This window comes from Manacus vitellinus, unplaced genomic scaffold (assembly GCF_001715985.3).
Source record: "Manacus vitellinus isolate BGI_N305 unplaced genomic scaffold, ASM171598v3 scaffold_4_pilon, whole genome shotgun sequence".
In the NCBI taxonomy this organism is placed as follows: domain Eukaryota; kingdom Metazoa; phylum Chordata; class Aves; order Passeriformes; family Pipridae; genus Manacus; species Manacus vitellinus.
The window spans coordinates 6,724,616-6,752,381 of NW_021940604.1; the positions used below are offsets into that span (position 1 = coordinate 6,724,616).

At 36.7% G+C, this 27,766-nt stretch overlaps 1 protein-coding gene across 3 annotated transcripts; it reads right to left on the reverse strand.

Moving 5' to 3' along the window:
• Nucleotides 1-2,443: 2,443 nt before the first annotated feature.
• Nucleotides 2,444-26,477, reverse strand: SERAC1 (serine active site containing 1). 3 transcript variants are annotated; one of them, XM_018078265.1, is made up of 17 exons: nt 26,386-26,477; nt 25,718-25,854; nt 24,996-25,032; nt 24,528-24,664; nt 24,131-24,220; nt 23,110-23,241; nt 21,055-21,176; nt 18,928-19,056; nt 17,472-17,585; nt 15,698-15,860; nt 12,809-12,959; nt 11,877-12,018; nt 11,010-11,110; nt 7,959-8,056; nt 7,237-7,419; nt 6,612-6,755; nt 2,444-4,749 (listed from the first exon to the last, which is right to left on the reverse strand). In XM_018078265.1, the coding sequence occupies exons 2-17, from the start codon at nt 25,815-25,817 to the stop codon at nt 4,613-4,615; spliced, it is 1,980 nt and encodes a 659-aa protein (XP_017933754.1). In that variant the 5' UTR covers nt 25,818-25,854; nt 26,386-26,477; the 3' UTR covers nt 2,444-4,612. The 3 variants fall into 3 exon arrangements, with proteins under 3 accessions (XP_017933754.1, XP_017933755.1, XP_017933756.1); XM_018078266.1 differs by having other exon boundaries at nt 25,718-25,895; nt 26,386-26,476; XM_018078267.1 differs by lacking the exon at nt 25,718-25,854 and having other exon boundaries at nt 26,386-26,473.
• Between the last annotated feature and the right edge of the window lie 1,289 nt (nt 26,478-27,766).

Sequence of the window (27,766 nt, forward strand, 5' to 3'; positions counted from 1 at the left end):
CAGATGAGGAAAGAGCTGGTCTTGGAACCTAAATGTGTCCCGCTCTAGCTGCACAGGCTTTTGCCTTGCCTTTGGGCTAAAACTGCACAAGATAGATGCCATTTGTGCAAAGCAGGCAGCTAAAAAACCAAACAGATTGCAACTTGTCGTGGTAACTTGTTAAGAGAAGCATCAAGATCTTTTATTATTAAAGGAAGGAGAATATTTTTAAGCAGTTGGTGAAGCCGAAAAAACCCTCATTTGGAAATTTTTTTTCAGAAAAGATGCATTTAAAAAGGGTGGGGATTTTTTTCCCATAGGAAAATTAATTGGCTTGTTCTCAGCTTCCAGGACACTGGGAATTCAGCCATTTTCTTCCTTGTAATGCCTACCTGTTTCACTGCCACTGCCAAATTTTGAACACAAGGCATCCTGCAAGAGAGGATGCTACCTTTGTCTGAGTACCTGTCATCCTCCTCTGCTCTCTCGTTTGCCAGACACTTAAAAAGAAATCCCCCAAACCTTCAAAGGCCAAGCCCATAAAACCCAGTGCTAAGCTTCTTACGTGAGTGTCAGTTTAACGTGGCAGCAGGCTGGTGAATAATGCTTAAGTAAGATAATCGTTTCCCTACAAGATGACACAGAGCCTTTGCCTCTTTGTCCTCCTTAAAAAAAAAAATACAGTGAATATTTATGGGCACACCTCAGTATAAAACATTACGAGCAGTAAAAAAGAAAGAGTACGTTATATGACCATATCCAACATTTTCTGCAAAGATAATTAACAGCTCTAGGACAGCTAATTTACATGTTAATGAAAGTGTTAGCAGGAAAGCCAATTAAACTGGATTTATACAAGTCAAATAAAACCTGCTTTATTACCCTCCTTGAATAAGAGACGGATGTGGCCTTTAGCATTATATCTTATGTCTATGTATGTGGCAAGCTGCCCAGTAAAGTATGAATCCCAGCAGCTAGCCTGGTTTATGCTGTCAGTGACAGCATATACTGTTTGATCGCAGTAAATCAAGGGAAAGGGACAGACAGTCCAGCTGAAAAGGTTACAGTGCAGAATGAGGAATCTCCTGTCTCAATAAATTATCTTCCACACTGGTGCCCAACATCCCAGCCAAGTGTTTTCTCAGAGGCAGGTACTTGTGACCTGGGTTCTAGTTTCAATGGTCAGGGGAAGCAAAGGAGGGCCAGACTTGCTCTGTGTTTGGGAAACTCCCACAGAAAACTAGACTGCAGGAAGCAGCGATTCATTCCTTCTTATTCAGAATTAAGCCAGGCCCCAGCACCATGAGAAAAGAGTTCAAGTAACCTGAAACATGGTTATCTAATGTCCACAGTTATCCTCAGATCCGCTGCTCATCCTCATTCAGACATTATCAATGGAAACTCCTGTTGTCAGTGACAGCTGTCAGTCTTCAGGGCCATATAATGGGTGGGAGGGAATGGCTATTCCATGACTTTTTTCCTTGACATTGGGAATCTAAAAACTGTTGACAGCAAAGCCAGGTATGAATAATTTACCAGGTGCAAGTATACAAGTGTCTGCATGCTTATTTAATGAGAGATTTTGGGAAGAGTAGACTAACACTACACTGCAACTTCAAGCTGCAGCAAGCATCCTGCTTTGGAGTGAGGAAGTGGTTCTCCTTGGTATAGCAACTGCCTGATTTAGTTTTTTCAGGTGAGTGATCAATGAAACAAAAAAAAAGGAAGAGAACCAAAATTAAAATATTACTGGGAACTTTCACCATGACCAAACAAGATTTTTGCTTTCCTCCTTTTTGTCTGGAATTGCCTTTTTCACCAGATGGAGAATTTCTCATTTCTTGCCAGCTGCTCCACCTGGCACCATGAAGCACAAATCACAGTGAAAGCCAGTTCACACTACTGTAATCACAGCCATTAAAAACTCGATGACTGTTGCTACTAGAAATACCAGTACAGTCATACAAGAGTACTGGACAACAAGTGCAAGAGGACTGACCAATCCCTATTAGCCCTCCCTTCCTGTCTTACTGTTTTACTCCTGGATGCCACAATGCAGATGAAACACCATCTTCTCAGACAACTCACACACATCCGCTAACCACACCTGCAGCTGGGGCCCAGGCTAGATGGGATTAAGGGCATAGTTTGAGATCTAAGAGTTTACATAAAGGCACTGCTCTCAATTAATGTGACACCAGGAAGCAAAAAACATAAAGTTCCGAATGGGAAGCAAACATGAATGCTACAAAACAGACCTGCTGGCACTTGAACCAATGTCTGTAAATGCTTCAGGAGGCACTACTGCAAATACAAAAGCGAAACTGAAAAACTAATCAGTTTGGCAAAGTATCACTGACCAGCTGCCCCTCAGTACCGAAGATGAACATTACATTTTTCCAGCATGACACAATCACTAAACCATAATGCAGAACTTTAACAAAAGTGAACATGATCCAGAGCATTCATTTGGCAGATCATTAATCTTTAATACATTTTGTGATGTATCTAAGACATTTTTTAAATCACATTTTATTACTGTATTCCAAAAAAAACCCCAACAAAAAACGCAAATCCAACACCCCCCCTGCCAAATATTAGTTTTAAAAGTTACACATATATAAATAGTTACAAAAAGCAAAACATTGCCTTAGGAATTCCAGTTCCAGTAACAAAACATAGATGTATTTACTAAGATTAATGTTTAGTGTCATTGATCTGAATCCCTGTAAGCCAAAGAAGTCTATTAAAATCAATAGATTTGTCACACTAAACAAGCAGTCAATTATTAGAACTCTTGTCTATTCACAATGAATTCCACATACTCTCTTCTTTGTGAATACAAAGTGTACTAATATATTTAGACTCTGAAGTCAAACCACAGTGTAAAAAGGATAAAGCTGTTTAGAAATTACAACAGGTCTGTTACATTTTCTACATGAAATACTGCAGTGCAGCATTCTTACCTACATCTTGGTTGGGGGGGAAATGCTCTTTTTGCCAGTGTAGTGCTGTACATTCTCTGTACTGCTCTTGTGAATTTTAGTATCAGACCCCCTCATGTCAAGGCTCAACTTCTAAAAGTGTATTTTAAAATGCAGTGTCTTTCTGGGCTGGAGTGCTCTGAAGTGGGAACAGACGAGGTGGCCTCAGGACTGGCAGGACTGCAGCGCCCACTGGCACCAGAACCAAGCCCACACAGAACCACGAGGTGCATCCCACCTCTCTGGTAGCTTTCCTAGCCATAATTTTAAGGTCAGTAACATTAGATCCATCTCACATAAGTGATGTTAGGAGACACCCCAGGCCTGTCATCAGTACAGGCCTTACTTAACAAATGGTCAGCAAAGGTAATACAGCTTTATCATAGCCTATGCTTGTTTTCAAGAGGGTTGGGGGTGTAAAGAAAGGAAGGAAAGAGACCACAATTAGATCAGGCTGCTTTTAACTACAGTGCAAACTATCTAAGACTTCAAAAAGTGACTGTGCACTGCCATTTTTTTGTCTAAAAATACTGATTTCTCATCAGTACTGTTAAGGTACCCTAAACATAAACAAACTCAAATAAGACAACACTGCTGGTTTTCTCTGTATCTACACCAGTAAATATACTTGGGCCCCAAGAAACCAAAACATCTGTGGTGATCCACATTTCCAGGGGTGCCTTATGATCATCCGAATTTTTTCCTGCTTTACTTTTCTCTACTTTTCTTAATCCACCTGAGCATTTTCAATGCTCTTCTTTAAATCAGCTAAAGAAAAGGTTCTGTACGAGAAACAGGAGCCAGGGATTTGAACATATACCATCTTCTCAGAACATCCCAAGAGTAAAGCAGAAGAGCTAAGCCTCTGTTCTGCATCTTCCTTGTGAACAGGCACAGAACTGCCCTGTGTCTGACCAGAGACACGTTGTCCTAAAGAAAGAATCTCATACCTTGCTAAGATTAGGAGAGAAATGTACAAGAAGGTGAATATTTCTTTTCTTTTGTTTTCATTAATACAGACAAGGTAAAAACCATGACAGTTGTCTAAGCAAGACAACCTACCAACCCATCTCTTTCTCATGCAGAAAACAGATGCCATATTTGCTGACAAATCTGGGTGCTCTATTAAATGAAAAGGTAAATGACAAAATCTCCTGTAACTGGGCCACTAGACAAAAATGCTACCTTCATTTATTTGGATATTGTTTCTCCAGGCTCCAGTCAGACTACTTAGCATGGACAGTAAACCAACACTTTGCGGCAGCTTCTTTGCCTTTTTGTCACAATAAATAATCACCTTAATTAGTGATTGTTTCTAATTGTTTCTAATCTTAATTAGTGATTGTTTCTAATCCTCTCTATAAGACTTTGTCCCAGATGTATATTTACCTGTCTCCAAAGCAAGGTTGTCTCTTTTTGCTAAAAGAAGATATCCTGGGCACACATTTTCTTTTTGCCAGGTCTGTATTTGTTTTGAATGTATTTTAGAAATAAACTGCAGAGGTGTCTAAGTTGGAGATGCACTGAAAATTATTCAGCTGCAGATACTATTGACATAGTACTCGTGTAGTTCTGCAGATCCCCTAACAAATAAGAACTTTCTGTGTCACACCAAATGGAGGACACAAATAGCCAAGGATAGCAAATACTCAATCTCTAAGTTCTTGGGCTAAAACATCCTGAATGAACTTCAGTGTACGTTGGTACAGGAAAGCATCCTTCTTCTTTGGCTTACAAATATTTAGATGATTAACATCCACTGGAATAAGGTCTCCAATTCCTAAGTCTGGGAGAGGGAAAAAAAAAAAGAAGAAAAAACTACTAAAGTTCATAAGATGACTTAGACTGAAAAGCACATCTTGTATTAGCAATTTCTCTCTCAAAAGCAACTTCTCCTGTCTTCAGTGTAACTGTTTGGTCCTCATTATTTTTTAATGTGCTAGAAACATCAGTGCACACTGATACGGTCAGACAGAGCTATACACTGCCAAAAATCCACACTAGTAAACCATTAGGCCAGAGTTCTACCATGTTTGTTTGAGATACACATTTTTTTCATATAGACAACTCTGATGACACAAAACGTCATTTACCAGCACCTGATGGACAGCACAGTTGTGACTGAGGTTTAAGCATTGATATGATCAGGGATAGGGTTTAATCCACAGTATCTTGAATCTGATCACCACTAATTGCCCATATTCCTCACAAAAACGCTTTGATGTGGAGATTAAAAATTGGACTAGAATTAACCTGAAATATGCCACAATCACCACACACATTTCTGGGCAAATGAAATATGGCATTTATTCTTTCTTGACAGCTATCACTACTAACTTTCCAGTTAAGATGCCATGACTGCCACATTCCGGTTTATTATCTATTCACTCAGCAACCTCGAAATCCTTCACTTTGCTTTGAACTCTGTATCTTTAACCATGTAAAATTACACTAGAGCAGAATGAAGCTTTGCTTTTGTGTGCTCAAGCACACGTGCAAGAAACATGGAGTGTACTGCTCATCAGCTTGCATTTTGAACAGAACAAGTGCTGTGCCGCCGAACTGTCATGCACCCTCTAAAGGTTTGCAAGAGTGCTCACATGGTGCATTGTGTATCATCTCTAGAAGAGGAGAAATGCTACAAAATTATAAGTGCACACACAGTATTAATTTGGGCTCTGTCATTCAGCCCTCTCTTTAATTTTATTTTGCTAAATCAAAAAAAAAACCAACCAAAGTCCTGTTTTTCAGTCCTTGCCAATCAAATTGCATCAGCAACATTTTTGCAAACAATTGCTGCTCAAGAAGACATACTGTAAAAAGACTGCTAAATATTGACTCAGAAAAACAGGGATGTATAGCTCACCTTCTTCAGAGCAACTGACCTTGGACTTAAGGTAGTGGATTTAGCTGGTGGAAAGCCTGATATGAAACCCAACAAAGCAATGGTTTCTGTTCAGGGCCTTACAGATACTTTGGGTAGAGCAAAAGAAGGTTTTGCTTCATGAAAACCCAAAAATGTAAGACTTAAAACAATTCTCTAAGCTGAGCACCCATAAAAAAAGCAAGGGAAAAAACTGTCTGGTCTTCCTTCCTCCTATGAAAGGCAAAAAGATGGAGGAAAGTCTTCAGGAAGAAAACTCTACTGCTTGAGTATCCAAGATGTGCTAAAAGATTCCTAACACTGAAACCCAGTTTTGTGAATTTTTTTCTCCATTAGCAGTTTACTAATTTTCTGTCTTATTTTCTTAAAGGAGGAAATAGTTAGAATTTGTAGTAGCATCTGAAACACTACTCAGCCTATCTATACAAATATAAACCACAATTAGTCATAATTCCAAAGGAAAGGACTCCAACAGTGCAACATTAGACCAGGTTTTATCCTTCTTTTTTCAACAAGTAAATGTTACTTGCATTTAGAAAAACCAAAACAATCAACTGCTGTTCTAAGATCTAAATGTAGCTGCTTCAGATCTCAGCAGGGAAACTGCAGTTTAAACTCAGACAAAAGTTTAAGTGAAATACCCCACAACATAACAGATGCATTTTTCTAGGTCTTTCTACCACAACATTTATAAGCCTTTCTCATTATCGATGTTTACATGAATATATACAAAATTAAATAAATTACATGGCTATTTGACTTACCTGCTGATTCCAAAGGTACGACATGCAGTTTTAACATGCTGCCTATGTGCGTGGGTAAGGTTTCTGCAAAACTCAGCACTGAAAATTTCTTGTCTTTGGCAAAAGACAAGAAGTCATCATTCAGCTCTTTAAGTGCAGGAGAATCTAAGAAAGAGCAACATCATTTTTGCAGTGTTATCCGGAACATAAGATTATAGCATTTGTCTGACAAGACTGCATTGCTAAAGAGTTGGTTTTGAAAAATTAATATGACAGGAAAAGGAGTAGCATTTAGTCTGTAATCCCTTTTTTCCAGTTACCATACACAACAATTGTTTAATTCTGCATAGCACAGAATTAGTTTGGAAGATAAGAGTCCAAGGTCTGGTACATGTTAGCTATTACTTTGCTGAATGACCCAAACTACTCTTTAAACTTGTTTTGACTCCCCCTTTTCTCCTCACCTCTGCAATCAATGAAACATCTACTCAGAATCACTTGCAATAATTCAACACACGACCCAAAACATAAAAAGGGGGTTTGTTGTTTTTACCTAGCTTCTTCTGACAACATGATGGAAAAAACAAAGCTTTGTGAACACATTAGCAGAGTTCCCTGTTGTTAGATGGTAGCAAAGTGAACGTACCCTTGCTGAGTTCTTTAACCTCCACAGACGGAAAGAGAAGATATCTGGCATTTATAGAATATTCAGCCAGCTGGGAACCATGGTGAGGTACACTATAAAATATGATTCCTCTGGTGTTGTTTACAATTTTATCCATTTCTGGATTCTTGGAAGCATCCACCAGCATCTTTTTGACTAGAAGACCTGGCAACAGAAACTGAATTAATGCAGGGATTTAAACCACTGTGAAAATAATGATCATGCTATATTATCCATGAAACAATTAACCATATTCTTGCCTCATTGATTAGTCCTTCGACAGTCAAATATATAAGATTAAGCTGAAGAAAAACCAAACCAAACCTGAGAAGGCATTAATACAAAATGTCAATGAATGATGCAAATCCAATTTTGGTTTGTTTTAAGTGTTGCTAATGACATTTACTATACGCCCGATCATGGAGAAAATTTTGCCTCTGGATTTCTATTTACATGAATTTCAACTCACTGAGTTTTTAAATCAACATGTAAAACCAAACAGCAATAAAAATCGTTTCAAAATGTATATGCTATTGAGTATAACACATTAAGAAAACAGAAATTTGTTTTTCATTTTTAGGTCTTTGCAAAATTTTAAAATAAACTATTCTGAATAATTGTATTTCAATCTGAATTTGTTTAACAGCTTATTCTGAAATAAAAAGTCAAACAAATACTTTATATCAAACAGGCAACATGCTTACCACCCATGCTATGAGATACCCACACCAGAGGTCTGTCTCCAATCCCAGCAGCTTTGAGCTTGTCAAGCAGCTCACTGCTCCGGTAAGCAATAGATTTCCTGCAAAGGAAACATGAACACAGGCATAATGAAGCATGATAGGTTAAAAGGCAACGTTAAAACACAATGAATTTTCAGTGCTGTGTGTTTATGGAAGTGAATTAGCTGCAGAAACATTAATTATTTAATTATTGTTGCTACAGTGAAAAATGCCAAAAACTTTTTAAGGTTGGCTTCACAAGGACAACAGAAATTGAGCTAAATTCAGTTTCTTGCTCTTGCAAGAAAGTTTTATTTTAATTTCACTTACCAATCATTTCTCTTAGCTTGACAAATTGTTTTATGGAGTTTTAAATAATTTCATTTACGCACTGTAACAAAATGATGTTTTCATTTTACAAAAGCAACATCGACACATAATGAACTTTATCCCTTGCAACAGGAACATACCTAGTGTCTGTACAAAAATGTATTTTGCTAAATAATGCTCCAAATGCGGAGCAATGTACAGAAACTTAACAACTAAGTGCATGATCAACCAACACATTAAAAAAAATCACAGCTAATGTCTGCTAGACTTTCCAGACAAAAATCTCCAAATGCTTTGTGCTGGAATAGTATGAAAGCATAACAATCTCCACTTTATAAATGAAAAGACTGAACTCTGGAAAAGATAAGCTACACTTTAGAGGCTGAAAATGAATCTGTGGTACAACCAAAACAAAACCAACCCCAATTCTCAATCCAAGCTTGAAAGTGCAACATCATTATGCCTTGCAGTGTAACAAGAATCAAACACAGAAAGTCTTTGGATAATGAAAGCATCAGGATACTGGGGCAACCACTGTGCAAAATAATTCACTTCATCTCTATTGGTCTCAGCATTCTCACTAGAAATTGCTTTATAACACATATGAAAAGGATACTCAAGTGTGTCTTTTCAGCTGAACAATAGGCTTTAGGCTAGCAGAGAGGCATAAAAATTCACTTTTGAAACAGTGAATGAGACCATACACTTAAAAGCAAACCAAGTTTATGATTTTATTGCCACATCTTTGTTCCTGGTAGTTAAAAATATCTTCGATATTTTTCATTTATTATTAAACATATAAAATTATAAAATAATCAAATACTATGCTTGGGTGACCATAAATAGCAGGTAATTAATTTTCCATTTTGTAATGAAAAAGACATTAATCTTAGTGAAAGAAAGACATGTTTATTTCTTTAAACATACTTCAGACAGACATGGAAAAGAGTTTTCTTAGAATCACAGAATCATTTAGGTTGAAAAAGACCCTTAAGATCATAGAGTCCAACCATTAACCCAGCACTGCCAAGTCTACCACAAAACCATGTCCTTAAGGGCCATATCTGCACATTTTCATATCACCTCCAGAGATGGGGAGACAACCACTTCCCTGGGCAGTCTCTTCCAGGGTTTGACAACCCTTTCAGTGAAGAATTTTTTCCTATTATCCAATCTAAACCTTCCCTGGTACAACTTAAAGCCATTTCTAGTTTTCTTTGGACCTACATGCTTCTTACTGTCATTTTTCTGCCTCATTTCAAATAGGCATATTAACAGTCATACATTCCTTATTTTTTCCCTGCTTATATGTCTTCTTTAATGCAATAATTGCATTGAGCTTTCATACAACCAGGAGAAGGGAATGAACAAGTTCCCAGTCTATTACACACATGCTGAAATTTTTTCTTCCCTGCACGAAACATAATCCACTTTCAAATTCCTAACCTGTGAGCAGTCATGCACATACCTCCACTGAAGTACACAAGTTGAATCTACAGTACTAGTAACATGCTAAAGTATCTGCATAAGTGTTTGAAGGACTTAGGTTCTGATTTAAAGATCACAATTACTAAGTCTAAAATTCATTCAAGCCAAAGAACCCTTACAGGCTCAAAGTATTTTTATTTTTCAGGAAGAAAATGCTTGATGGTTGCATCTTCCTTTGACCTATCCAGTTCACCAACAGCAAAAATGCAACTCCTCTGACAATTACACTATCTGACCAAATCAGATACAGTTGCTGTATTTTATGGGTCAAAGTAACACTTTTTGAACAAAGTATCTTTGTATCAGAAATAATGTGGCCAGTAGGAGGAGAGAAGTGACTGATGAGGCAATGCCTTGAATCCTGTGTTCAGTTTTGGGCTCCTCACTACATTTTGAGGCACTGGAACACATTCAGAGAAGGGCAACAGAGCCAGTGAAGGATCTGGAGAACAAGTCCTATGAGGAATAGCTGAAGGAGCTGGGGTTGTTTAACCTGGAGAAAAGGAGGCTCATGGGGGTGACCTTATCTCTATGACTACCTGAAAGGAGGGTGCAGCCAGTTGTGGGGTTGGTCTCTTGGCCCAGGTAACAAATGACAGGATGAGAGGAAACAACCTCAAGTTGCACCAGAGGAGGTTTAGATTGGATATCAGAAAAATTTCTTCATCAAAAGGGTTGTCAAACACTGAAACAGGCTGCCCAGGAAGTGGTTGAGTCCCCATCCCTGGAGGCACTAAAAAGATGTGTAGATGTGACTTAGGGACATGGTTTAGTGGTGGACTTGGCAATGCTGGGTTAATGGTTGGATTCAATGACCTGAAGAGTCTTTTCCAACCTAAACAATTCTATGAAAATATATGCTTCATTTTATCAGGAGTTCAAAGCCACAGTACAGTGATTTTTTTGCTGTGCTTATGAAGCATTATAGGGTCACTTCAAGAAATATCCCCTTTAAGATTTGCATTAACTAATAGCATAGTTTAGTCTCCCCTAAACATGAGTAGAATGGCCTGTAAGAATTCATGAAATTGCCAGAAGTAATTCATGAGGCTAAAAAAAATCAAGCATATCATGACTATAATTAATTTTTTCCAAATTTGATTTTCCAATGCCACACAACATAAATTCACTGTTTCACACTAGGAGATCCCAAGGATCAGCTTTACAGGTCTCCCTCCTGCCCCCCCTCTAAACTGCAGATGCTATATTTGTTACCTGTGAGCCTCAACAGGACATTTTGCTTTCCAGTCACTCAAATGGGTGTCATATTCTACAGACAGGATTCTAAGGGAAGGACAGTCTGAAGCCAGCCATGTCTAAATTAAAAGAAAAGCAAAATCAAAGACCTTATAATTGGGGTACTTAAACTCTTGCAAGCAACTTACCAGCAATGAAGCAAAGATGTTACTATGGGGACAATATCAAGCAAGACTTTTACTCATCAATTAATCCCCAAATACATTTTACACCTGGATTATTATTCTTATGATATGCTGGGGAACTCTAGGCTGTTCCCCAGCCACAAAGTAAGCAAAGGATGAAAACTGATCTCTAACTCGTGCGTTCCTGGCTCCCTCTCCTGGGTGAAACAAGACTAAGATTATCAAAAGGACTGATCAGTTCAAGTTTTTCTGAGCTACTTCAGTGGCTATACCAGTGTGAGTCACTTGAAGCAGTAACCACTTATTCACCGACAATACTTAAATAGCAATCTGCACATACTCAGACACCTATGTAAGAGAAGGTACTTAATTTAAAATGTAATTTTATATATCTTTTCCTCAGCAATAACATTCCATTAAAAAAAAAAAAGAGCATAAGGAAAGCAGCCATGGCCGCCTATTTCACTAGCACGTGAATGATGTTGAAAGCATTAAACTTAGCAGAGATTTTTCCTTGCACAAACAACAAACAACTCACTAAAAAAAAATCTATCAGGAACTTGGAAAGTGCTACTTGTATAACATATTACAACTAATGTGTTTCAAAAAAGACATCTGCCAGACAGATGCTAGATGCTCTGGACAGCTCTCACTAATGAGAAAACAGCAGCCATGTGTAAAAATGTTACTGCCTTTTTACCTTTGGCCAGCACTGACTATAGTCCTCTTCGCCTTCTGAGACCTTTTTATCCAAATGCCTGTCAATGTCTTGCTGTCGCCAGGTTTTAAATGCTGCTCCCAAAAGACCGTGAACAAAAAGGATGTCTGCTCTGATGGGCTGACTGACAAAGAAAAAGGAATTTTTAAGAGATATGTGTTACATATTCTTTTAGCAAATTAGAACTTTTAACCTAAGGGATGCCAAAACACTTCTCTTAACACTACATGTGATTTCTTATCTTGTGGACAGTATATCATGGTATTTCCAAGAGTACACTCAGATCAAGACAAAAACCAGGGATACACCTAGAAGAGATATAAAAAGAGGTATGGAAAGTACCCACCTCACAAATCGTAATTTTCTATAATGAAAACCAGCTTTCCCTCCAGCTACTATTAATGCAGCTTTATCATCTAATTAGATCTTCACTGCAATCTGAGTAATACCAATGAGCCCAGGGAATAGTTGCTACTAAGTGACATAGCACGCTGGAGACTGCTTCGGTCCCAGATCCACAACTGCTATTTAAAGAGGTTAAGATGAAAATTTACTGCATCTTAGGCCAACACGTGCTGATGCCAGTAGAATAATTACAAGGCATGGTATCCAAGACATGTAGTGCAAAGGTTAAAGGGTTGCAACACATGCAAAGCAGTAATTAATCTCATGTTTTGTGTTCAGATTTTCCATGCATTACAGTAATACCCTTTTCATGGTTATGGACTACTCCAACCACTCCTGTTGTTCTTCTACTTGAGAATGTAAATTCAGTCCTTTCAACCCACCAAAAAACAGGAGGAGCAGGTGATAACACTACAGCAGCACTCTGATTTCAACTCTTCCAAGGTTTTGTAACTGAACAGCGTAAAAAACTCGAAGTACAGCATTTACAATGTCTCCTTCTGCTTTACCTGCTACGATACTGTGGATGTAAGACATAAACACCATCTGGATATTTTTCTTCCACCGTGTCCCTGTCTAGATTAGCCAAAGCTCTGGATGCATGAGAAGACTGAATGATATGTGGGGATTTCATTACTTCAGCAAGTACAGAAACCCAACCTACATTGAGAAAATAAAGCAGCAGGTTAACTAATAGAAACATCACCCAAATGAAAGAATTCAGAAACATCACCCTTTAAACTATACTTGTGAAAACAGATGTTAAAACTTAAGAAGGGTAACATCAAAATAAATTATTTCAATCCACTCTTTACTTCAGAAAAGCCAAAGATAGATAAGTGGAATCTCCAAAATTCAAAAATTCAGAGAGCAAAGAGGCAATGTATTTTACTACTGTTCAGCTTATGATCTGAAGGAGGACATCTTCTCAAAAGAAAAAGGAAGTGTATCTGCAGGTCAATACAGTTGTCAGAGAGAGAACAGATCTCAGGTCTCTTTTTGCAGGTAAAATGCAAGGAAGATGGTGAAAATGAATCTTAAAGCACAAGAGAGGCATAAAAAACAACCTACAGGAGCAATGGTAGGTGAAAAAAATTGATGTTCCCTGTAAGAGTAGTACAACCATTTCTATTTTAAAATCCAATGTATGAAAAACTCATTATAGAATCAAAATATCCCTGCTATTCTAAAAATACTATACTATTTATACCACAGAAACATATAATAATTAGATTTGATACAATTGTCAATAAAATTTTAATTCATAGCTACCATGACTTACAAACACTTTATAATACTCTACCTAAAGTGTAAAATTGTCTTAAACATGGATGGGGATGTTCATAGACTACTGAAAAATTCAAAGGAATATCTTTTATGTGTACACGCAAATATATATGTCTCTTTCAAATCCGGATAAATCTTGTTGCTGCTAGTAAAAGTGGCCTATAAATCACAATTACATTACAGTCAAGTTCAAAAGGAAAACCTTGAAGAGAGATTATCAAATGGAGGTTGGTTTAAAAAAAGAATATATCTCATGAGCATTGTTTCAAAATCATGTACATTATGTTACTACTAGTATACTCAGTAAGTTGCTAATTCAGGATAGTTCACTGTAGACTGAGGAAGAGAATGAACTGACATTTGAATTTTGATTTAAACAAACAAATTTTTTAAAAAGAATTATGTATTTAAATTACATTTCTAAGAAGAATATATGTTGACCATTGTGCATGTTCTCCTTCAAAAGAATACTACCTAAAGTCTACTTTCAGTTCTCCGAGTACAACGGAGACTGCCAAGCCAGTTTGACTAAAACTAGCGCAGACTTCAGTTCTGCATTTCTCTTAAATGAGCCAAGACGAAGAGTCAAAAATAGTGTTCAGAATCCTTCTGTTTCCAGATACCCCATCACAGCTACTACAAAAGGCATCACTTTTTCTTCCTCTTCCTGTGCCAGCAGTTTTTGCATGTAAAAGAGCCTTAGAGGTTCTTTCTTCTTATGCATTATCCAGCAATAAAAGAGAAGCTTTATCAACTCTGGATCAGCAGTATCCGACTGCTCATCTCTGGAGTTTGGTTCACTGTCTAAAATTCCTTTTGTACTAAGAGCTCTGTCCCAGAGAGCTGCTGACTCTCCTGTTTCAATCTCTTCCTCTACATATATGCTTTTAACAATCATAAGAATTTAGGAATGGTGCTACAACTCAGAACAAAGGCCTTTGTAGTCCAGCTGCCTTTCTTCAGAAGTGAGCAGTGTGGAAGTTGCAGAACAATAGAACAACAGAGCAGTAAAAGGACAATTGTACAATGCTGATTCTACTCTATACCCTCTGGTTTTCTGCAGTCAGCTTGGTTTCCATGTGTAGAACTTTATGGACTTTTCTTTTAATGAATTTGTCTAATCACTTTTTGAAGCTTTGTAATCTTCAACTATCACCATGTTTTAAGGCAATTTTTAGTTTGGTCATGCAATATATTGAAAAATATGTATTTATTTGTTCTGTCTCTTCATAATTTAATGTGCAAGAACCTTTGATCTTGCAGCACAACAAACAGCAGATGACCATTCCCTCTTTGCCTTCTCTATGCCAGCGAAGAGAATTTTACAAATCTTCATTGTATTCTCTTTCAGTCGCTTTTTTCCATACTAAACATCTCCGTTTAGTTATTTGTTCTTTACATCACAGCCATTTCAAATTTTTCATCATCCTCACAGTGTTTTCCTGTGCCTTTGCTAGTCCTCCCTTGTGTAACAGAGATTAAAAATGCACAGTGTTTAAAAGGTCCAGCTTGGACCTATACAACAGCAAATTGATATTTTCTATTTATTTATTTTCTAATAAAACATTGAGATTTATTTATTTGGTACAGAACTTTCATTGTGATATTTAGAGGGTATTAAAAAAGGGGTATGAGAGAAAAGCTTAGCAGAAGTTAGTAGGAAAACAAGGAAGGGAAAGGCATCACGTTTCACTTTGTTCCAAAAGGTGAGGATTGCAAGTTGGACTGTTCCCATACAAGACTAAAACACAGTAAATTAAAAAAAAAAATGTACAAGGTAGATGATCTGTAAGAGCAGGAAACTCAAAAAAGATTTTTGCCAGTAATGTGAACCGAACATCAACAAATCCAAATTTTCACCATCCATCAGACTTTGGACAGCTCTCATTGACATACATTGGTTAGACAGCAAACAAGAGTTCTTAATCAAAACCGTCTAAACAGTCTAAACTTTTTGTGTTAAAAAATCCGAACAACACCTCCCCAGCCCCGCAAATATAAAACCCACACCACTACCATGGTCCTCTTCATTTTATATAAGCACCAAATCCTCAGAAATTTTCAGAACAGAAATCTGACATTCAGACTACTCGCACTTGCTTTCCTTTTACCTGCACGTACTATGGACGAATGAAGATGTTCATCCAAAGCCATATTTCCAATAATGCGAATTATGTTCCTCTGTATCTTTGCTGAATCTTTACGTAGCTGGTATATCCTCTGTAGTAGCTGAAGGCCTCCTTTAGCTTCAATTTTATCACAGTGAGAAGAAATCTAGCATTATACAGTAAATACAGTGATAATAATTAGATATTCTGCAAAAGGTTCTTTAGATGCTGTTAAGTCACAGATTAGGGAGTTTCAAGGAGCCGATATAATGAAGAGCGCTTATTACATGGAAATTATTATTAATCTAGAATTTATTATGCCATAGTTAAAGAGGAAGTAAATATTTTAATATGATAAATGCATGATTCCTATGAATTGACAACCTGGAAAACACTGAGTACCATCACTTTACTCTCCTCCAGATCTTAGGGAGATGAGATTGCTCTCCACTTGGCATGATCAAATTTCAACTTAAGTTCAAGAGTCTGAAACAGGCCAATATTCTGCATTTGTTAGAGCATTATCTCAACCAGAGCCACTTGTCTTCCTGTCCACCATCTAAAATGCACTGAAATGCAAAGGTATTTCTACTTCCAAATAGTACCGCTATCATTATTGATCCTAAGGGCAACAACAGATTTTAGTCTAAGCAGATGAATATGTGCTAATTAGTTGTGTCAACTACCAATATTGGCCAAATGCTTATGATTTGAACAGACTGTCTACAGTGCTTAAAAATGCATGGCAGCTACCGAACTGCTGATATCCTCAAGTCTGTGGCTTTCAACAGTCACAACTTGTGCGAACAAGTACAGTCACAACTTGCTTAAACTGAAAATCTGGAATATAACACATTCCAGACTAAGTCAGAACTTCTATGTATATGGAAGATGTGAAAGAAATACCAGCAAACTGCACTTTATCCACCCCTACTATCAATAACAATTTGGTGTTCTCAACACTGTTTCTCAGTGGCTTAGCTTCTGAGCAATGAAGTGCACACAGAAGAGTGCAGCAACAGGAAACAAGAAGAAGCACTGTTACAAAAAGTCTTCCATACTCTTCATCTGTGTCTGCAAAGAACAGACTGGTCCTGGGAGGCCACTGTATTAGATGCTTGCTGTGCAGTAGTCTGCCCAAAGGCAGTGGTCCCTGAAGGAGGGAGTTTTTTGAATAGATAAGGTTTGAATTCATCAGGCTACTTTACTTTGTGAAAACCGGGCACTAGAGTCGAATTAAGAGCCGCAAGAAGAGACCTGCTTGTAAGCTTTCTGAACTGATGTACACTCACACAAATCCACATACTTTGCATTGAGAATTTCACATCATCAGTATCTCGATTACTGAGAAGCTGCAGAGTGGAAACACTGTTGCCTCATGATATCCATCTCCAATGACTTTAGCTGTCAGTGGGAAGTAACCCCACATAGGATGAAATCGTTTAAGCCACCCGGACCTCAGGCATTCTCTCCTGCTTTTCTGTCTCAGAGCTGCCCTTTTACTTCTTGAAAGATACACACAGGTATACTACAGGAGAACTTGTAAGGGCTAATTAGAAACAAGAACAGAACTTACATACACTTCCCCATGAGAAAAAAAAATTAGCTTGTTACACTGCCTTTGTTTCACACCAGTCTCGGTTGTCTGAACACCCTTACAGAAGGAGTGAGGGGCAGGAGACAAAGAAATGGCAACTCCTTCCCAAAACATGAGAGAGCATTAAAAAGGAATGTTTATAAATGTAGTTTTTCAGTGATAGTTTAAAGGACAAATTACCTTAGAATGCTGTACTAAAGCCTGCAAGCAAAAGAGTTCCACTGTTTCTGAAGGGATTTTACTCAATGTCTCACAATATGGAAGTCCGTTTCCTCCAAAACACCATAAGCCTCCCTGAAATGAGAAACAGTAAAAATCATAACACACTTCAAATGGCTACATAAAACAAGGATGTCTAAACTGAACCGTTAAGTGTGTAATGATCTATAGAAATGGCTTTAAAGAGTGCACAGCATGCATACACTTTTCAAAATGTACAAACTACACAACAGTACACCATAAAAATATTTACTGTTTTTAACTGAAAATATTAATTAGATTTTCAGTCAGTAGTCTCCATAGTCTATTAACTTCAAAACATAAATAAAGGGAAAAAATGTAGGATTTTCATTTTGTTAATGAACGTCTTCTTTTAAGATCATTTGTATAAGTGTGAAAAGCAAGACTCAAACCAAATTTAGACTTCCATAGTTGCAAAACTAAAAATAGGAGGAAAAAAGGTCTCCAATATGTGGCATAGCCTCTGACAACCAGTCTCTCAATCACAGAGCAGAAAGACCAGCATAACCTCAACAAAAATCAAAATTCCTACAAGCGCAGTATCTTACCAAAGCTCACTTCGTACCAAGAGCTCTGGTTGTGAAAAAAATAAAGGAGTGATAGCATAAAAATAATACACATAACTCTGTAGAGGAACTATAGAGTTATTGCACTTAGAAATCTCCAAATGTAGGCTGACAAGCATCACTATTAAAATGAATTCATGTTTGCTATTGCATCTTATAAAAAATAATAATCACTCATTAAAGAAGTCACAACTTTTAAATAAAAAATAAAATTCACAAGAAAGAGTGGATGAAAGCGGCATTACAATTATTATTTTTAAGCAATAATGGCACTTTAAATGATGTTCCTAAAGCCACTAAAGATGCTGTTGCACTGTTGAAGAACCCCTCGTTTCCAAGTTCAGACAGACCACTAGACTATTCCATTTCTGGTTTGGTAACAGTGAGGAATTTCCACGTGATATAACAGATTTTACTATTTGAGGTGTGCTAACAACTACTAGTTTGCTAGTAAGACTTAACAGAGGTTTAATCATCCCTGCAGTAAGTGAAAATTCAAACAACAGTAAGATAAAATGTGAAAAATCACTTTATGAGCACTACAAGGGAAAGGAATGTTTTGGATAAAATGTTGAAATATCTGCTTAATGGGAAGATTTGAAGGATACAATCTTTCACTAGATCTTTCCACTAATACAGCTGGGAAACACAAACAAGCTTTCAAGCAGACCGTCTGTATTTAGAAGAGATTTTGCTTATGTTCTGTGGTCACAAAGTCTCTGTATTTCTCTTCCTCTTACAATGCTCAAAAATGTGGAAATAGGTTTATATCTTTGAGCTCTGCAGGAACAAAGAACCCAAACAGTTCTACTTTGCAGATGGGAACTCACCCTTTGTGCAGCAAGAGTCTGGCTACTTTCACGTAAAGCAAGAGATGTGAAGTACTGGACACATGGATCAAGACCAGTCTGAGGTAAAGATACTAACAACAAGCGAAGCTCATCTTCTATGGGATAATCCTGCAAGAAGTAAGCACAAATAGCTTCTAGTTTTGTTCAAAGCATGAAGCAAAACACAGAGAAAATAAATATTTGACGTAATGGAATCAGTCATACTAATGAGGCCATAAACTATGAACCCTGGACTTAAGTGCTCTGCAACTCTTTAGTAGTTATATTTGTAAAGGCTCTGAAAACTGGTAATTCTAAAACCACCAAGTAAGTGATGAAAAGCTTCATACTTTACACTTCATACTTTGGTATGTTCCTCTTGGCACAGGAAGTTTAAAAGTTCACCCTTAACTACACAGTAATTTTCCTAGAATCATAGAATATCCTACATTGGAAGTGACCTACAAGGATCATTGAAGTCCAACTCCTAGCCCTGCACAGGACCACCCCACAAATCACACTGTGTGCCTGAGAGCTCTGTTCGAACACTTCTTGAACTCCATCAGGCTTGGTGCTGTGACCACATCCCTGGGGAGCCTGTTCCAGTGCCCAACCACCCTCTGGGTGAAGGTCTTTTTTTAATATCCAACCTAACCCACCCCCTACACAATTTCAGGCTATTCCGTTTGGTCCTGTCACTGGTCCCCACAGAGAAGAGATCAGTGCCTGTCCCTCCTCTTCCCCTCACAACGAAATTGTAGACTGCAATGAGGTCTCCCCTCAGTCTCCTCTTCTCCAGCTGAACAGACCAAGTGACCTCACCCACTCCTCATAAGGCTTCCTCTCAAGGCCCTTCACCATCTTTGTTGCCCTCCTTTGGACGCTCTCTAATAGCTTTATATCTTTTTTATGTTGCTGTGTCCAAAACTGCACACAGTACTTCAGGTGGGGCCGCACCAGCTCAGAGTAGAGCGCAACAATCACCCTCCTCAACTAGCTCATGATGCTGTGCTTTTGGTGACACTCCATTAAAATGAATGTATAAATTACTAGTAAAAAATAAAGACAACATTTCTTTTAAGCTTTTATATTCAAAATATTCATACAGGTGTTCATTTAACAATCCGTAGATCAATTGATAGATTCAACGAAGTTGAATAACAAAGCTTATTTGCCCACAGTCATGGAGTTCAGTGTTATTCTAATCCTGGCTGCAATCCGACATGGAGACTTTTGTGATGATTAGAACTGCCACAATGATTTGCTTCAATTTGCTAAGTAGTAGATTGGGAACTCCTAGCTTCAATCACCTAGTAATCATACTCCTGTAGAAATATATACACAACCATATACTAGTATAACCTAAGATAAAAAAGGAAAAACTGAGCATAACACCATGAATCTAAGTTGGTGTTTCAGAGTTTTGTTGGTTAACATATACAGGTAGTTTCTGACAGGTAGTTTTTGACAGGGACTTCTGCCAGTATTCATTCTATCAGCATTACAAAACACCTCATATATTATGCTTTGTGTGCCAATTCTGTTTATTGAAGAAGTTGATGATGGCATGACTGCTCTGACCATCATGTATATAATATATATACACACCCTTAAAAATTACCTTAGAAAGAAAAACCAAGGCCAAATTTATCCAATAAGGATTTGTTGACAACCAAAACCTGGCAATGAAGAGGTGGGTCTAGAGCAGAGCACCACACTAGCACTGAGGATGCAAAGGCCTCCAGGAACACTACCTATATGTAGGATTTTGTCAGGATCAACAAGGCAATCCAGGATGACTTCTTCGCATTGCCCATTAGGTACAGACAAGCAGTGTGTGTATCATACTGGTAACTGGTTCAGACTTCACTGCTGGTAAATATATACTGTGGATATACAGTAATTGAGCAATGTGTTCAACCTTACTTCTTTCCATCATGCCATTCGCTAATGCAGATATACCCCAGGGGTATATCATATCTTACAGTTTTGTATTTTAGTCTTAATTTTACTACTAGTTAGTTACTTTAGAAGAACTCTACTTTAAACAACAAACAACAATAACAAAAGCAGTAAAAACAAATAAGCAACTAAGAATCATCTAATACCTACTTTTCATTTACTTACAGTCTTTATTTTTGGCAATGGTGGTGGAGGCAGGAAAAAGCGAAGGTCAATACCTTTAGATCGAGCCAAACCTATAGCAGTCCTTTGATCACAGGTTTGAGCAACTGTACCATATTGATAATCTGTCACACGAGAATTTCAATGTTAGGGTTAAAACTAACCTTAAACATTTCATTTGGTTTTAAATTAAGTTTCTGATCTACTTTGTAAATACACTCGAAAAAAGAACCACCTCTCTGCAATCTACTTAAACAAGTTCTGATTTTGAAACCACAAATTCCAGAAGTTAAAAACTGCAGATGTTAGATCAGCACTATGCTGAACTGAAATACACCTGGGCACTAACTGTTCATTATAGACCAGTTTGACATAGGTCCTCAGATATAATTTGAGCATAAGCAAAAGCAAATGTTCAGTATTGCCACTGTGAAAGGAATACAAGAACTACAAACCGAAGCTTGAGTTAAAATTTAAAAGGCATCGTGCGTGCTCTTCTGCATACATTATTAAAAACCAGAGCCTTAAATCCAAATACTGCAAAGAGATCACCCCAAATTTCAAATGACACAAAAAGCCACGTTTCAATAAAATTGATAGCACAGTACAGTTTTAAGTAGCCCTTCCTTAATGAAAATACAAGAGAGACTTTCAGTTACTCTTCTGAAGGGAAAGCAGACTTAAAGAGCAACTACTCTCCCTTTCCAAAACCTACTTACTTTAAGCTGGAAAAAATAAAAATTACATACTGAAATTCAGTGGCAAACTGAAGGGAAAGAAAATAAAAATTTGCTTCTATTCTTGTTACTGTTATTCAATTCTAGAACAAAACTGACAAGCCATTTAAAATATAATTTTCACAGTCACAGACTGGCCATATTTTTTCTTCAGTGTAGATCACTTACATCTGCAAACTGAATTCACTGGAGCTGTGCTTTGGACAAGCTGAACACTTTGGTTCTAGTTGTGAAAAGTAAGCATATACTTTCAATCTTAAATTTTCTTGGACTCCATTTTGAAGTATTAGGTTAAAAAAAAGCCTGTTTCCCTCATAAGGCAGTTGGCAAGAACAATAAGTGTTTGTGAAACGTCCAAATACTACAACAATGAGCACTACAGAGAAAGGGAGATAACAAAAAGCAACTAAATTCCTAATACTGGACACCCTGTGCTCTGAGATCCTGAGACCACCCGCTAACAGATAGTATTCTCCTACAAACACCAGACAGTTACACTAAACTAGTACACAAAGCTTCAGTTTTGGTACATCCTAGCTTTCAAATGTTTTCAAACACAACTTGTTGATGTAAATTCCCCATGGAAATTAATTAGATTTTTAAAGAGGTGATTTGAAACAAAATAAATCCCATGGCTTGGAGTTGCATTGGAAGAGTGAAAGATCCTCAACTGACTGAATTACCAGACTAATGAGAATCCAGAACAGAATGTCACCTAGTTTATGTGGCCTAGTGATGGAGCGAGGAGAAGGACACGCATATTCACATACGCACACACCTCCCCTTGGTGTTTCAAGGATATTTGCTGCTAGAGCGGCAAATATTACTACTAAATAATAATTAGGACAAAAAATGGCTTACAAATCATGTTTACACATACAAGTCCTTTACCTCTGGTTTGTCATTACTACATATCAGCTCCTAACCAATTTTTATCAACTTAACCATGGCTTTAAACTCACTCCTACAGAGCCTTATAAAAAAATCACTGTCAGAACTAGTGACTGTGTTAGCAGTCCCAACAGAAAACCCTAGGAATAAGGAGCATGAACTGCTCTCCCACAACAGAGCAATGGTTGGAATTCTCTGGTGGGAAACAGAGAGAGGCCTGCACTGCAGACACACACTCTGTGTCAGGGTGTTAGGAAAGAACAGCTACTTGAAATGTAAATAACTCCCCCACATTTTAGACCAAATTTCAGAGCATATTTATGCTTCTTGCAGCTACAAGCTTTTCTTCATGTTGGCAGCAGACTTGGAACAGCTAACTGAGACTTTGTTGCATTTCTGGGATGAATTAGGCTACATCAGCACACATTACCACGCCAGTGATTGTTGCTTGCCAGGTCTTGTACAGCCTGCAGTCGGACCATTTTGTCTTCTGACTGAGTTCTCTTTAAGAGAAGCCATAAGGCACACTCATGCTCTTCTCCATCAAATGTACTGAATTGTTCTTTTAACAAGAAACAAATGAAACATGTTATTATTAATGAGCATTTTAACAGTCACGTTGCTATTTGTTGAGTAAGGAAATACATTTCTTTTAATATCTGAATATTAGTTGTTAACAGTAATTTAGAGTGTAATGTTTTAATATTAAATTAGTACAATAAACAATCACAGAATGACATCAGTAAAATGCTGATCCTTAAATGGTGGGTTTAATTCATTTTAGTGGCACCAAGTTGATATTTCAAATATATGTGACAACCCCTGGCTGGCACTTATCAACCAGAATTACCAGCAACTTTTGAGGCTCTGACCTTGAACAATTAATTTCATAGGATGACATGACATTTCATAGGAGGTGCATATTGTTATAATTATTTAACAGACAGTTAAATGAGAATAGACAGTATGCCTCAGGAACAGTTTCTTATACAAATTGAAGTTCTTATTGTAAATTACTCTAAAAAGCAGTGACACTGTTACAAATAGACTGTGCTGCTTTCAGTTAATATTATCAATTCTGATGAAAACATAACATACTTTTCTATAATCAGATTTTGAGAGTATTTCATCCCACAAATACCTTTTGTACACAAAACTGGTATCAAATATTAGCCCCGTATCTTAAGCTTTAAATCTCTTCTGAAGCAGGAACAAAACAAACCTCAAATCCCCTCTTAACCTCTGCTTTTGTTTACTTTAAGAAAAAGAATGGTTTTAATACATAGAAAATAGACAACCGATAATCCATATTAATATAGAAATTATAAGTTATATTATCACTGTTTCAAACAGAAAAGAACATGTTAAGTTTGTGAGAAAAAATATTTTACTTTCTAAAAGTCTTACTTCTCACTGTTAAAAACCAATAAAGTCATGCTTTCAATACCTACCATTAAAAGGTCTCCGGAATATTTTAGCTTCAGTTTCTAGAATTTTCCTCACTGCTTTATGGATTTCTTTTCTGGCTTTGTATGTGATCCCTACAAGAGTATTTTTGTATTACTGGAAGTCTGAAAGACAGTTCCCTTGTAAATACATGAAAAAAAATACACACACATATACATATGGACATATATAAAGAAAATTATCTCATATATAGAGAACTATGTATAGAAGGAACAATCTTAAAAAAAAATAATCAGTCACCAGCTTAAAATAAATTTGGTGACATTTTTTGATAACAGATCTCAGGAAATATAACTTTCTTTACTATATAAGGGTGACTTCCAGAAACATTCTATTCTCTTAAAATTCTGTTTTTAAAATGCAAACAATTATGCACCTTACCTTGATATTCACTTGGATTTAGAGAAGCTGTACGTACGTATACATACGATTTAAGTTTTTCTTGATGTAGAGCTTGAGTATCAATTTGCAGCAACTTATTTAAGGACAGGACTTCATACGTAATGAATACAAAACCTCTTTAAAGGAAAGAGAACTGCATATGAATATTAACTAAAAAAATATGATGGCAAAAAAAGTTAACAATCACTTTGCTATAAATAATCCAGATTTTACCACATACATAATAGTCTGCAAATTATTTTCATTTCACAAAGTAGAGAAAAGGCTATAAAATACTTGAAATAAGTAATGACTATCAGAAATTATGCTTCCCAGCTATATTCCACCATGTCTATTGTGGTGAAATGGACAATATCCTCTGATATTGTCACATTTTTTGAGAGACACACATATTAAACTTTTAACTGTGTACATAAATTACTTATATGCTTGTCAGTTACAACTTACCCTAGTATAAGTGATCCAGTTACCTTTCCAATTTTTCCTTGAAAAAATGAAAAACTCATGTCAAACAAAGTTGTGTGCATCACCTCAATATTAACATAATTACCATGTGATTATCAAACAGTAAGAACACCAGTCACTAAGAATAAGCTTTTAAAAATTTTTCTATTGCTCTCCACCTTTCAGGAAATCATTAACCAAAATTTACAACCAGAGAAAACATTACTTGATTAGAATTTCCTGCTCTCCTAAGCAAGATGATAAAACATGTATCCTGCCACTGCTATTTACTTTGAGTATTGCTACCTCTCAATTGCATTCATTGCTCAGCTGCAGGAATCAACAGTAAACTTTCTCTGCCTGTATCACTAGCAATCATTTTGAACTCTAAATTATTTTAAGAAGTTAATTTTTTCTTACATGGTGTAGCTATATCTTCAACGTATATTATTACATACAGGAGTATGTACATTCTTTGAAAAGTCCTGCAGTCTCCATAAGAAAATTATTTTTAAAAATAATTCCATTGAATCTAATTTATAAAGCAAAGAGCTAATAAACACATACTACTTGCAACAATTTTCCTTTTAAGTCTAATAATTCCTGTCAGATCTCAGCTATTTTGTCCCTACCACATTGATCTGATTATCTGAATATAAGGATCTCTATACAGAGAAACTCTTTATCATTACCAGTAGCAGCAAACCCAATGGAACCCATCTCACCTATCATGAATAATTTCTTTTCCTCAGCATGAATTGGGAGATTTGCCCCACAACCACTGCTACCAGCTTCCGTCTTTGTGAGACCATAAGAATTTGGCATGCAGACAAGAGGCAGCAGCTACATGTTGAAGAAATAACTGGCAGAGAAGTTTGAAAAAGAAAAAAAATGCAATGCTTTCTGTAGAGTAGAAATTGAAATATCCTATCTTTAATGCTCAGAAATAAAATTTGCAAGAATCGTCATTCTATGCAGAAAGCACCAAAGAAAGCAGGGACTAAGCAAGAAAGACTGCAGAATTAACAACACGATATAAAATAAATAATAGAAACAAACTTTATTCCCCATTTATTGATGTAATTATTTCATGGCTCTAGAAGTTACCAAAAAAATCAGATACAAGTGAGGTTTAAGATAGTTCAATGAGACCACATTTAGTGAGGAGAGGACCTCCCATCATGTTTGTATCTGTTCCCAAATAATCTGCTGGTGTCATTTTTACAGATCACTATGAAAAGCAAGGTCAGACGCAGATAGGCACTTTAGGTTAATAGGAGCTTTTAATCACAAAGTCTTCAGGGATTTAGACCTTTAGTTCTAAATAATGTATGATATCATACCATTCCTTTTTATTAACACTTCAGATCAATACATAGTGAACTGTACTTACTGATACTCCAGGGTAGGTGTGTTTTCGTGGCTGAACCTGAGGTTCCTATTTGTCTGTAGCAAAATATACAGTAAGCAGACACTGACATTCTGCGTATTAAAAAAAAAAAAAGCAATGATTGATTTGACAGTTACAGCAGAAAACCTGCAGCAGATTGTCCTGTCTTTTTACAGAAAAGGTCATGATAGCAAATGTCCCAATAAACCATACTTGTGTCCTTTTACTCCCTATAAAGTGCTCCAATTAAAAAAGTCTATAAACTCCTTAATTTAATGGGCTGCATTTCAATTACAAGAAAAGTTTAAAGCAGTTTTTCATCAATTATGTGTTACTGTTGATTTTAGTAAGCACGTATGTCCAATTAACTTCTCTGCTTCTAAATTTCCTTTTCTACTTCTTAGTAACTCCCCCTAAAATACCAGATATGCTCATGTCTCCATCAAGACATTACTCTATATGACATGGGCTTTAATACAACTCAGCAATCAACTGCTTTTAAAGTTTATAACTGATCGTGTTAGCAAGTAAGTCATTTTGATTAATAAGGCTCAAGGAACTACTACATATTTTTGGTTTTAAATGGCAAATCTAACTAATACTTAAAGAATGTGAAACCTCTGCAGTTATTAAAAATTAGTACTGTTTCTCAAATGCTCTGACTTAATGGGCTCATGAAACTCACAGGGCATGCTTACAGGTAAAACATGCATCTCATTCTGAAAAGGTTCTAACGTGCAAAAGAACGAGAATGTAGCCTGAGTCACGAAGAAGAGAACCCTTTCTAAAATTAAGACCTTAGCAATTCAACATTATGAAGTCACAAGATAACAACAGAATAACTGCACTGTATTCATTGAATGCTGAAATAAAACCAGATTTTTTTTCGAAGTCACAAACATACATATATTAGAACTACCAAAGTTCTGAATGTACAGGCAAGCCAATGCAAGCATGAATTTTCTTGACAGTAGCAGTCTTCATGAAGGTAATATGAGAGTCCTTCAGAATTATGAAAAGATTTATTCTTCTAATATATATGATTAGGCACTCAATTTTCCTGGTTTTATAGGCAGGAAGATGAGTAAAGAAAAATTTGCTGTAACTTCCATACACTTTCTAGATATTACCTTGACTCTTGTAACAAGTGGGACTATTCATGAAGGACTATGCACTTTAGCCCACTGATCAAGGCTGTATCTTAACCTCTGCACAAGGAAGTTAAAAGAAAATATAGTTACATTAGTCAAGCACAGAAAACCAAGTCAATTTAGGCCAAGCAAAAGCACCAATTCCTGTTCCTACCACTCACACATACTTACCATTTTATGTATTAGCAAAAGTTACTGCCTTTATATAAGAAGTTACTTTCTTTATATAAGAA